The sequence below is a fragment of the Opisthocomus hoazin genome, chromosome Z (assembly GCF_030867145.1).
Source record: "Opisthocomus hoazin isolate bOpiHoa1 chromosome Z, bOpiHoa1.hap1, whole genome shotgun sequence".
Taxonomy (NCBI): domain Eukaryota; kingdom Metazoa; phylum Chordata; class Aves; order Opisthocomiformes; family Opisthocomidae; genus Opisthocomus; species Opisthocomus hoazin.
The window spans coordinates 69,037,744-69,051,151 of NC_134454.1; the positions used below are offsets into that span (position 1 = coordinate 69,037,744).

Below are 13,408 nucleotides of genomic sequence, written 5' to 3' on the forward strand. Positions count from 1 at the left end.
ATGTCTAAACCACTTTATTGCAACTTACTGTTTCATTCTGCAGTGTTTAGGAAGAGCCTGGTAGTACTATGCTGGAAAGGAATAGCTGGTGTTTGGTTTTGCGGGTCATACTCAATTCGTAAGGTAAACTTTTCCCCCTTTTTTTGGAGATCTGCCCCCCTTATATAGAAATCTGTGACATCCTTCAGTGTTTATTTTCGTTTTTAGGAAATGTGAACAATCTTGAATATAAACCAGCAAGCCGAGATAATAATGTGAGAAAACTTAGTGCAGGAGGATTAAAATTTTAGGTGTGCTGACGGGTTGTGCTAAAGAATCCCGTTATTCCTCGTTATTAAAATGCATCCGGCATTTGTACGGCACTTCCTATTGTAATATAACTGCAAACTGCGACATCTCTGTGAAGCGTATGGGTAAATTATACTATTCTACTTTGTAGAGAAACTGAAGTAGAGAAACTTTACTCGAGGCTGAGGACATAGACTTTAGTACAGCAGTGAATATTCATGAGTACCCAGTTCCCCGTCCCAAGAGTAAGTCCTCTAAAATCGGATGAGAAAATCAGGAAAAGGAACATTGCTGGTAGAGATGATGGTTTCTCACTGTGTTTCCCTCTTTTCCTTTCTCTGAGTTTTTTAAGCACTAGCCTGCAAGACTGATTGATTGGGGGTTTTTTTCCAGACTCTCAGTTACTTCTCTTATTTATTTCCCCCTTTTTTGGTATATAACAGCATTTTTGTCAATGTTAGTTTTCCTTATTTATGTGAACGTGTGTGAGACATAAGGGGTGGTGTAAGAATTGAGCTTTTGAGGTAAGAGCTTTTGCCCATCGTACAAAGGCTGCCATAGTAGAGGAAAAAAAATGGAGGGAGGAAACACTATTGTGCGTCCTGAATGCCTGAAGTAGGCCAGGGAGCAAGTCTTATCTCCAGTCCCTCTCTGTGCAGTGAGTTGGCAGTCTGAATGGTCGATTGCGTCTGTGTGGAATCCCTTTACCATCGCTAATGCCTGCGTAGGACTCACGTTAGTGTATCCTAATCCAAGGGTATTTATCTTGTTTAGGTGCCCCTCGGGCTCAGTTAGCGGTAGTCTGTGACGTGCCAGCTTACAGCTTTGGGTGGCTGAAAGTGGGATGACGCAGATACACAAAAAGATCCTTCTTCTCCCTGCTTAAAAGTACTTGAAGCACTAGGCATGGAGTGCTCTCCATAAGCTGCAGATGAGCCCTGGCGTGTTGTGGCAGCAAGCGTAATCCTAGAAACTTTGAAAATGTGCGCTAGGTCGGTGCTGTAGGAGGCCAGCCATGATGCTTGGCTGCTGAAGTTACACCAGGATGACTGTGATACCCAGATGTTGTCCCATTTCTCATCCATCCCTGTGATAAGCAGGTTTTTAGGTGCCTGGAGCTGTTGCACGTGAAGTAACTGATGGACAGAGCTGTGATGCACCCATAGGTGTAGTTCATAAATAAATCTGATTTCAAAGGGACATAGTATTTAAAAGTCTTGTGATTATGTTGTTATGAATCTTACATTACTTGGTGTTTTCTTAAATTACCACCTTCTGGAATTGAGTACTAGCAAGAGAATCCCAGCTTCTTTTTAAAAACACAGGAAATTTCTTGTCCTCATACTGTTGTAGAAACCCTGCGAAGTCTTGAAAGGCTCTGAAACTAGAAAGCAAATAAGAAGCATCTTAAATTTGAGAAATCAACTAAAATGTCTTTCATTTTTGGAGACCTGTTTCTGATTTCCTGTATCATGTGCTATTAATATTGGCCAATGTCAGCGGACTATGGCTCTATTGTTGTGTTTTTATGCTTGATGCTTACTTGAACAGAAATATATTCATTTGAGGAAATAGTTTACTAATTTGGGTCACTAAAGATAGGATCTCAAGGCATAATTAGGTGCCTGTATTTAACTGTTCTGATTTCCAGAGATGCTAACTGATATCATTTTCTGCTAAACTGAATTGTGAGAAATACCTGTGTTGAAAAACATGGTTTTTCTTAGGTGGGTGCTAGCTTGCCGATTGTGATTTCCAAATCCCTCATTCTGGATCTGAGAGTTATTCTGTGACAGACGGTAAGTAGATGAAGAATGCCAATGGTGAAGATGCAGTAACCACTTTCTGCTAGACAGCGTTAATTGTAGGCTAGTCAGACGTGGAGGAATACTTATAATGAAACTGATATGCAAAAGTGTATTTTCACTTCTGTAATCATGATTTTGCAACCATCCCTCGTGTGTTGCTTTTGTGTGTCTTGAGTATCTGAATTTAGACGTGGAAGAAGTTTCAATTCATGTTGCTTTTGTTTCAGTTTTAAGTTTACTGCAGAAGATGGCATTTTTGCAGGACTTGCTGATAACTGGTAACGAACAAGAAGTTTTGGAAAAGGTCATTCATTGGGTATTTCTTTCCCACTATACACTAGTGTGAATGCCTTTTCTCCAGGAAGCTTTTTTAGGTGTCAGAGCTAAGAGTTAAGTTTCATTTAGTTTGACCATGAATGAAATGGATACTATGAAACTGCTGTTTAAGTGTAAACTGTCTTATACTTGTCCAGCTTCTATTCCAGTATGTGCATATACTCACAAATTAAAGCGGAAGTCTATTTACAAATAATTACTAGTGCTAGTTACTATTAAAAAAACCCAAAAAAACCAAAAAACCCTTTCTGAGGTCTTTGAATGCTTTGAAGGTACCCAAAACATCAATGTTATCAACCAACTAACTTCCAGAGGCTACGGTAATGTAACACTGGGTGCAAATGTTAGTGAGATTTTGGTTTATGTTTATGGTCCTGTACTTGTCACCCACTACGGATGCTCAAGCAGTAATCTTAATGATACTTTATTTTAAAAAATTACCTCCCTGAAATCATTTAATGTAAACTAAACTTACACTTGAAGGAAACAAAGGCAACTTGAAATCTGTTCAGTTGCTTCTTTTTTTTTCACGTTACCTCCTGAAGTCCCCTGGCAGTTTGAGCTGTTTTATAGTCACATTTTCCTACTGCTAAAAGGGACTTTTCCTTTCCTCCTTTACAGCACTAAAAGGCACACACAGGCAGCGGGGAGCTGACTAACGTAACACCTGGGGAAAGAGTGAGGATAAACTAATTATTTAGTTCAAATAATGGACCGTATATAAATTCCCTGACATACCTCAAACAGAAGTGCTGATTTTCCAGCGGCAGGGGAGAGCCCCGCTGCCCGCACTGCTGCGTGACCCTTGCTGGGGCAAGAGGAGCATCTCCTGAAAAGCACCTCCTGCTCTTGGCATCTCTGTGCAGGCACTGGCTGCTGGATGGAGAAGCAGCATCGTCTTCCCACCAGTCGACAGCAGCTCGGTGGGTTTGCCCATGCCCAGAATTTATGGAGCTGACGACAGGCTCCAACTCCTGATTTTGTCTGTTCGGCTGTTTTATCTTTGTCTTAATCTGTGGAAAAGCTGAAGTACTGCGGTGGCCGGTAATTTTTTAGGAGTCTAGATGGGCTGGGTCTCAAACTTGTAAACATGGCTCATTCCACTGGCTCAGTCTTCTATTAACAGACTAGTTTTAGCATTGTCTTTTTTTGAATTCTTGCTGCCAACTTGGGGACAGTTTCTTCGCACGGTTAGGAGGTTGTCTTCAAAACTCACACTTCGTATGTAGGAACATAATTTTTTTTTCAATGTTTTTTCCAAATGTGGAAGCTCATCCAGAGTACAGTTGTATCCTATTCTGTCGTAGCCACTGATGTAGAGTGACCTGTTTCCAATTAAGGGACAGGATAATGTTGTCATATCCATTTAAGAGGATTTAAACGTCAGTCATTCTCTTTGAGTTTTCAGCTGTTACACATGGAAAATATGTGCTGGAAATGTAAGAGTAGAAAATAAATTTGTTGTTGTTATGACTAAATTGTTGCAGAGCAGGCAGCATCTCTGTTTTGCTTCTTGGATTTAAAGAGCTTGGATATCCAGATGAAAAACTTCATGGGGTTTGTTGTTTGGCAGTCTCTTATATAAATGTCTGGCAATGCAACTGCACCTGGGTGGCTGAGATGATAGTTTAATTGGTTCTTAAGTTCCCGGATCTTTCTAGGAAGATCTGATGATTTGGTTAACTCTTTAGAGTGCTGCTTTTGATGAAGATTACAATTAAGGGGCAACTGTTAGCAAGAAGCAGCTTGTTGAGTGCAGTATCAGGAAGTTTTTTATTCATTAAGGATTTCAGTTTGTACAGTGACAGAGTAAAGGGATACTGATAAAGTGGTTAGCCAGAATTTGAATCGATGCACATTCATGTGGGCTCCCCAATTTTGTTGTACTTCATAACATGAGAAATGGAAAAGAGGACTGTGGAGGTAAGGAGGGACTGCTTTCGCAGGCACACTCATCCCTTTCCATGTGCTGGCCAGCCCACTAGGATTTTAAGACCTTGGGAGTGGAGTGCAGTTCCCTGTGCACAACCTTACTTGCTCCCATGTAAGGCTACTCATGCTTCTGGAGAACAGCAGACTTGCCCTCAGGTAACTGCAGTGATGAGTAAGGGGGAGTGTGTGTGTATATATATATAAATATATATATATACATAAATAAAACAAGGAGATAGCACTTTGACTGTATTGCACAATGACATGCTGCAGGAAGATAATGGGTGAAACTTGTGCAGATGGCTTGCACCAACCCCTCCTTTTCAGAAAGAAGTGGCTGGAGTGGTGGCACCAGTTTGGCAGCGGCTGAATCTCTTCTGTGCAAATGCATGCTGCTTCTGTAGGAGCTGTCGAGTTGGTGTCAAATGAGAAAAATCATGAAAGGCCCCTTTCTTCTGCAGGGATAATAAGTGGGGGCTGTGGTGCTGTGGTAGAGCTGTAGATCTGTTGCTGAGAAAGAAGCAGACGTGGTGGGTGAGGCTCAAGGTGACCGAGTTGTGAGCAGCCCCTTCTCCTTATGTGGGTACATGATGACAAGCGTTCACCTCCCAGGGCCATGACAAGCAGCCATTTGTGATTTGGAAACATGCTTATTGGGTAGTGGGGTAAACCCATTCTGCTGTCTGTTGGGGCTCTTCTCAAACAGGAGTAATCCTGCACAGGCTATCCCGTTCTGCACCAGTGGAAAGGAGCCTGGAGTTGACCTGTAACAGTTGATGCAAAGAACACTGGCATTTCAGGGCTCCAAAACTAGTTAGGATGCCTTAATCTCATATATTCAATCTCTACTTTAAATTTTAGAAAAAATTGCATTTCTGCATCTCATTCACTGCTTCTGAAAAAGTCCTTGGTGTGAGATCTGCACGAGAGGAAAGATGCCTCTCTGAAGGTTGCTATGATTTAACTCTTCTCAGATTTTTAGCTGTTTCTAGGATTGCATAGCTTTCCAGTAACTAATAACCTGATAATCTTTTCCATAAATATAAGCAAATGGTCCATACTAGCACACAAACAGCCCTTTTTGTAGCCTCTTTAATTATAGGAAATGCCACAGTATGAAAGATTCTTTCCGTTTAGCGTAATGGCACAGAATAATATAGAAAAAATGTTATGGAGTAAATAACTAGGACTTGATGTGGGAAAATAACTTTATTTTCAACCACCGTAATAAAGGATTTGAAAATTTTGAAGTTTTTCCAGCAGTTGAATTACGTAAAGTTCAAATTCAAACTTCAATGTGCCTTTTCGTGGAATTCACAGAAAATACAGACTTTTTTTTTTTCCCAAATGTTTTACTTGGAAAAGGCTTTATGGACATGAGTACTTCGTAATTTCTTGCTTAATAATAAAGGTGGAATTCACGGCTACGAAGAGGCATGATAAGTATCTAAATACTTGCAGCTCCTTGTGACAGTATTGGAGCCAAGAACTGCATCGTATTCATAGTAGCGTGCTGCTGTAATCAGGGTTAGGCTGTAAGATATGAAGTATTTGGAGAGCAGTGGCCATTTTTTTTTTCTTTTTAATAAATTTTGTGTTTCCAATAGGAGACAGCTTCTGCTATTCTATAAAGTTTTGGTACAATGAATGTGGTGTTTGCTGAAATGTCGGTTCAGCCTCTGCCTCATAAAGAAACTGTACTAAGAAACTGTTCTCCTGTCTCAGTTACGTCAGTAGGGGTTTTGGTATCATCGGCCAAAACTTTCCAAGTTTAGGAGACTTACCATAGAATTAAGTGTATTATGGATGGATGTATCCTGTTCCAATTTATTTTTTCTCTTGTTTTTCAGATAGAACATATCTCAATAGAAATTGATCCCAGTTTTAGTTAACTTGCAGCCAGTCCCCCACCTGCCTGCAAAACAGAACGTAGGCAAGCTGAGGCACAATGGAAGGCGATGCTGCTCACCCTGCCGTGACAGCATGTGGGCAGGCCGGTGACCAGCAGCTCCCTTTTGTGCTGGGGCTCACCTCTGAGCAGTTCAGCTGCAGCATCCCCGTGGGTGCTCCGTTCCTTGCCTGGTGGCCGAGCTGTGCTGCAGTGGGCATGGATGCTGTTGCTGCTTCTGAACCTGCAGCCAAGGGAGCAGCTGCCGTGCTGGGTCGAGCTCTGCCTGTCGCAGGCTCTGCTTGCCTGATGGGTGTGGAGATGGAGCTGTGCAGGTCGTACTACCATCTGCTGTAAATCACAAGCAGTGGAGCAATGTCGAATCAAGCTGATGTGCAGGGCCTGTTCACGAGATTATTACAAATAAAATGTAAGGAGCTTGCTACTTCTATTAATGAAGTTGTAAACCACCAATATACAATCAGCTAATGAAATTGAGTGGACTGAATACTTCCATAAGATACCTCAGCAACACAACGCATAACTAAACCCGCCACTCATAATTGCTATGGGAAAGTCTGTTGGTTTATGCACTTTTGCTATTAGTTTTATTTGGGGAGGGAAAGCAAGAGGACAAAAGTTGAACTGGAAGCAGACCTTCTAGCTAAATTTGATTGATTCTGATCTTCTATTACAGATCACAAGTATCAGAGTTGCAATTAATATACATGTTTAGTTTTGCATAGTAACAGGTCGTCTTTCCTGGTCAGGGGTAATTTCTAATTTGTACAAAAAGTATGGAAGTCACTTATGGAGATACGTAAAACAGCCCAGAATATAAAATACAGAACATCAATATATACGTCAGATTTTCACTTGTAAAACAACACAGATCCTGAAGCTCCTTTTTTCATCTACTTGTACAGCAAGTTATGTTTACAAAAAATAGGCCTATGTTGTGTTACAGCGATGGACCATGGCATTCATGTCACTGGATTTACAGATCAGAACTATTTCTGTTTCTCACACTGGGGAACTGAGCTGGGGCAGTTAAGATGCGTTTGTGGTGTTTCGAGTCTGGAAGCATACTTCAGAGCATCTTGCTGCCACTTTCACGCGTTCAGCTGTGCTGTCCAGTTACTGTCTGTGTGGCACAGCTCGGCAGCAGGGCTCCCTGCACTCCCCACTGCATACATTCACCTGTGAGTTTGGTTTTCAGCTGTAAAGATCGCTCATTAGCAGGTTTCCTGAGCATCAGAATGCGGTCTGCTCTCATCAACGCTAGACTTTGGCAAAATGTTAATGAGGCAGCAATTGCTTCAGTGCGCACTAGTCCGGGCTGGTTTTCATGCTCCTCCATCGTTCTCACACACTAATTTAATGTATGTTAATGGTAGATTTCACTTGCCTGTGTTCATAAGCACCATATGCTCACCAGTGGCATTTTATTTTTTCCTGAAACTGTCTTTCTGCAGAGATTTACAAGTGGGTTTTTGAAAGTCATATAAAGCGGTGAAAACAATGTCAGTGTTCATTTTATTCTGGAATAAACAGCTGAACCTTGCAGGAAATGTGTACAATTAACTGCATAACCATTCTGCTACATCAGTCATATTCCCCAGATACATAAGGCTATGAGTATTGTTCAATTGATACAATGATGTGTGGTTTTTAATTGAGTTAGTTTACATGATTGAAAGGATGCGTACAAGCAGACGTTAATGTATTTAAACTGGGCTATCTGATTTTCTTGTGGCCAAGGTTGACTGTATAGCCTTAAAGCAATAATTTTACCCAGAATTATGGGCAACCTCACACTTTCAGCTGAGATACTAACGTTTTCATAAACTTGATTTTTGTGATGCAGAATGAACAGTTGGAACAGAGATGTCTTTTCTAATGGCTGAGAGCAAAATGACTAACAATACTGATACTTTAATTACCATAAATCAAATTTTAAGCAAAGGACTGCCAAGTGGATAGGTAGAATTTTATAATGAAATAACCTTCTCTTGTTGTGTACTGATACCAGTCAGTAGATTCAGGAAGGCAGCAACTGCACCAGCTGGTACTGAAAAAGTTATTTTAGCTGCAGGAACTAGAAATGAAGGTACTAGATTTTTTTCCTTACTCTTCCTCAAGGTATCGGTGTATATTGCATGCTGTAAAATGTAAACTGAAAGGAACCTCACCCCGAAGGTTTCTTACATGTAGGAACAATGATTTTCGTAATACATCGGGCACCCACGGGAGCTTCAAAGGGTGGTCTAAATCAAGAGTAATTTTCTCAAAGTGCGAATATCATTTATGTGTACTTGCTGACACAAGGAAGGAGTTGTTAGTTTTCGGAGCTGATCTGAACAAAGAAAGGATAAGTACCCAAGGTGACATTTTGGCTGTGCTCTTTAGCAGTGTTTCTACAAACTTCGTTGCTGGGACACCAGGAAGGAATGGTGGAGAGCCGGCACAAGAGGGGTTAGTGTAAGAACAAAAGAAACAGCAAGATAGTGCTGTTTCCTTAGAAGAGCAAGAAAGAGTTTGAAGAGCTGAAACAACTGAAAAGTAGGCTGCCAAGAAGATGCTGTGGACTTGAGCATCTTTGAGTGTGTTTTAATGGAAAACAGACAAGATGGACTAGAAGATAGGCTTTTTATGCACGCAGCCTTTTGAACAGTTAACGTATTTTCTGTGCTTGAAATTTGCTAAACTTTATTGGGGCTCTCACAAGTAACGACAAACAAAAGGATCATTTGAATTTTTTTTTTTTTTCAAGATTTGATAACATTTTTTTTGAGAAAAAAGTTTTGCTGTGCTGTGTGCTTCTGCAAATGATTCTGAAGGATAAGGATTGGCCTCTAAGCTTTGCCACTGCTGGGTTTGCAGGTGGTTTCAGTTCTTGAGTATGTCAGCAATATCGTGAATCTTTGGCTATTGTTGTTAAGTTTTATGGACACAAATGTGGTGTTGGTGACTTCGTTTCCTGTTCTATGGTGGGTAAGCCCTCATACATTAGAAGTGATCTGTGGGTGGTGTGAGAGTTACCATGCCTTTGGTTTCGGCTATGTTTTCCCTGTGTTCAAAGGGACCTCTCCTGCAAGTACATGTGAAATTAAATGTATTCAATTTAGTAGCTGAAATGAATGAAATGAGCTACAAAATACTAGAATCACATTTGAAAGTTAGTGATGAGCAGGTTTGTAATGGTGTTTTTCACTGTACTCTTGTAATGGGGATTAAAATGTGCGTGTTCTGATGCTCAATAGCAGTATCTCAGAACCAGGGGGACAGACAGGTGGTTGAGTCCTTGCAAAATGCAGTATGTATTTTGCTTTCTAAGCATGTGATTCCCTGGGATTCTCTCTTCTTAGCCTTAGCTCACCCTTGTTCAGCTTTTGCTGCCATGGAAAACTAGAGCTAAAAGGACTGCTTCAGCTGAAGCAGGATGCATTATTTGCATGCCATATAACGTGTCTCAAGGCAGCCCTTGTGAGTGGCGTTGCAGGGAGCATGCTCGGATTCCTCAGCATCTCCGTCCTCTGCTGCATGCTGATCACCTCGGCAGCGGCTGCTGGCTACTGCTGCGGATGCACGCTGTGCTGATGCAGGCAGCGTGCTAGGAACCACCTAGGCCTGTTGTAAACAAGCAGGTCTGGAGAAAAAAGTGCAAGCCTGACGTATGGTGTGGCCATAGCAACAAGCAGAGATGAGGGTGCCATTTTGGAGTAAATGCAGACTAGTGTGGCTCATCAAGAAGCCAGAAAGTGTCTTTGCTGGATTTACAAAGCTGTTCTGTGTGTGCATGCCAAAGGTTTTCGGAAACACACGACTTGCAAGAAGACAGCTTACAAAAAAACAAAATCTGAAATGAAGTATGTAAGGGTGTCTTTAAATGAAATTTTTTTTCACTTGCAATGGAAGCTTCAGCTGGAAAATTTATAAGCATGTTTACTCCTGAGACATTATTAATGTGATGAATTGTTTGACAAATCACAGAATGTCTCTTTGGATGCATAAACTTTAAAGCCCAGAGCTCAGATTTCTCAGTAAAATGACCGTGTTTTTCTTGTACTATGAAGCATGGCCAAAGTTTTGTATGTCTGAATACTGGACCCAGGTAAGAAGATTGCATTTCATAATTTGGTAATTAGTTGCTTTTTCCTTTTTTCTTAGCAAAACATAAATGTGTGCATTTTCTAGCTGGGAGGGATTTTCTGCGGGTCTTTTTGGTTGTTGCTGAAAAGGTTTCAGAGGCTTTATTATAGGAGAGCTCTTAGAGCTCATCACTGTGAAGATGATGCAGTTGGTCGATACGCAGTCAGAGCTCAGCATTTCTAGTGCAGCTTTCAGTACACCCCTGCTTACAGAACTTGGTTTTTTAAGTGGAATGACTAAATTTAAAGACAAGAAGATAAAGTGCTCTGGAAAACTTCTGCAGAAACAAATCTTGGCATTTGAAGGCTAAAACCTAATGATTTTTCTTTGGTGGTCAGGGATAGACATCTGTAATCTGATCTTTGTTTTACAGAGCTGTGAAAGATAGATTGGTTATGGGAATGGTACAACAATACAGAATAGAGAACTGTGCTGTTGGGATAAAGTAGAACTGCAGGGAGAAAAAAGAATTTGATAAGTATGTTGTGGTGACTCTTCTGTCTTTCCAGAGAGGTACTATTTGTGTACTTAAATGTCTCTTACATTTTACAGATGTGGTATAAAGAAAAGTGTACTTGTGTAGACTGGGGTTTTAGGTTTGTTCTTGCAATTATTATCAGAGCTTGAAAAATGTCCTGATCGTGGAAAGCTAAAGCTTCCTGACTGACCTAAGTGGAGGATGAAAGGACAGGTGTTGGGTCTTGCATTTTGTTACACCCGTCATTTGAATAGAGTGCATCAGTATGAAACTGTGCCTAATTGCTCTTGAGGGAGGAGTCATCTGGCGTTTGTTTTTGTTTTCTGATTTTGATTCCTTCTATGGCGTCTCACCTGTTGTGAAATAGCACGCTCAACACAGATCTGTCTGTTCCCCAACCTGTCTTTTCACCCGCATCCTGCCCAGCGGTGGTCTCGTGCCTTTGCTGGTGTACGTAGGTTTGTAGAACGGTGAGAGTCACGCCGACCTGCTCTGTGTCTGCCGGGCAGCTTGCTCTTGGGCTTGTTCGTGGCAGCACTGGAAGGAATAAGATCCATTTTGACTTACACCTTTTGACTACCAGGGGACTTCAAGGAGTCTGTTTGCAGGCTCAGATGAATAGCTCAGCTTTGCTTCATAGTCCTTTTGCGCTTGGAAAATTTTCTGATCAAGACCTGGGACTTTTATGTATTTATACTGTTAATTTAATATGAGGTGATTAATACAGCAGTACACTGAAGAACAGATGAGGCAAATGTTTGTTCTAGTCAGGAAAAGTACGTGTTGTGCTTACATGAACTGGACAATATTGGGAATTCACCTAGTGCATGCTGAGAAAACAGTCTAAAAATCATCAACATGTTTGGTTTTTAAAAGCTGGGAATATGCTTTTTACATATGTAGCATTAAGTAGTAATTAATAGGATAGGCATATCAATCTCATGAAGTGGGTATGAAAATTAATATCCACTGAAGTTATTGAATGTTGCGTTCTAATTCACTTTTAATGGAATTTGCCGAAGACAAGACATAAAATCCCTGGTTAACTATACAGTGCAGTACAGATGAACTATGTTTGTTACACCATTTCAGTTTCGTTCTTTGGTTTGGAGATTGAGCAGAAGTATGGCACTGGGGGGGAAGGCTGGAAGGTGGTACTAGAGCATCGCCCTCTTTGCATGGGGCATTTAAACACTTTGTTTGGATTCAACTAGAACTCGATCTGCTGCCTACTCAAGCTGATGAGAGTCTTTAAATTCACTTCATCAGGCTGTGGATGGAGCCCATAGTTGGTTTTATTTAGCATCGTTACCTCTTTGGTAGAGAGTTGGTAGAACTGGCTGTTCAGCAGAGGCTTTGGAGGAAGCTTAGTTTGTGGCAGACTGTGAGCCTTTTCAACATTTCTGTCCTTCTCATGGCAAAAACAGGCTTGTGCATGTGTGTGAGCCCCCACGTAAACTGATAGACTGACGTCTTTCTGCATCCACTGAGGTCTCTCAGTGTTCCATGCGCTGCTCAGAGCTTTTCCAGCTGCTCCAGACATTGTGTGCAAATGTGTAAGTGGGCAAAAAGCAGCTAAATTTGCCCAGCTTTTTTTTTCACTAATAAAAATTCAAGCCAAAGATTAAGATGATGCCATATCTATTTACAGCGTATTGGTTTTGTTGGATTTTAAGATGTTGTTCAAACTAGGGATGATTTTTATAGAGAATTATAAGTATTTAAGAGGATTGAAATATGAAAAATGCCTTGTTTCTTGATGAGACACCTGGTAATAATGAAAGCTTAATAGATAATCTTTTACTTGAGTAATGTCTGTGTATTTTGTATGCGTATTGCAAGTTCATCAGAGAATATACCCTAATCTAATTATGTATTTATTTTTTTTTGTTAGTGGAACCTGATCAGTTTTCAGTATGTGATGCTATTTTCATGTTTTTTAGTCTACCTTTGGTTTCTAATTTTGCATGAACGGCAGAATTCGTTATTTTAGTACTCAGAAAAGAAGATATGTGATCGTGGGTTATCATTGATTAAACAGAGGTCTTAACATCTCGAAATAAATTACCTTTAATGCTTTGATATACTGCAGAAGTTTGTAAGTGACTTAAATTTTATCAAAGCTAAAGCATATTAATTACTTCATTACTAAAGTACATTTAATCATTGCTAAATATAAAATATTCACTGGTTATAAACCATGAATAAAAGCAGCATTTACAAAATGCGATTACTGTATGGTGTTACAGTACATACTGGAAATTGCTAAATACAAGCTGCATTTGAGCATTTTCAAAGGAAATACTGATTTGACAGTAAAATTGTTTCCTTGTAAATATCAATTTATTGGTGCTCTGTCAAACAGGAGCAACCCACAGTAACACTACTGATGGGTGAATACATTGATGTGGCAAGAAAACCTTGATATCTATTTGTATATTCCATGCTATTTATTCTTCTAGGAAACTTAGCATGAAAATGTTTTCTATATTTGAACAATCAGTTATGAATAATGCAAAAGCAGTG

At 40.4% G+C, this 13,408-nt stretch overlaps 1 protein-coding gene across 7 annotated transcripts in view; it reads left to right on the forward strand.

The window, feature by feature from the left end:
• The window catches only part of PDE4D (phosphodiesterase 4D), a 436,095-nt gene that overhangs the window by 384,211 nt on the left and 38,476 nt on the right, over positions 1 to 13,408 (forward strand). Inside the window, exon 1 of one of the 7 annotated variants that reach the window (XM_075447156.1) lies at positions 10,303 to 10,366. The exons of the other annotated variants lie outside the window; for them this stretch is intronic. Within the exon in view, the coding sequence (XP_075303271.1) occupies positions 10,346 to 10,366 (21 nt within the window). The 5' untranslated portion in view covers positions 10,303 to 10,345. Of the gene's footprint in view, positions 1 to 10,302; positions 10,367 to 13,408 lie in introns of those variants that run through there. 7 annotated transcript variants of the gene reach the window in all.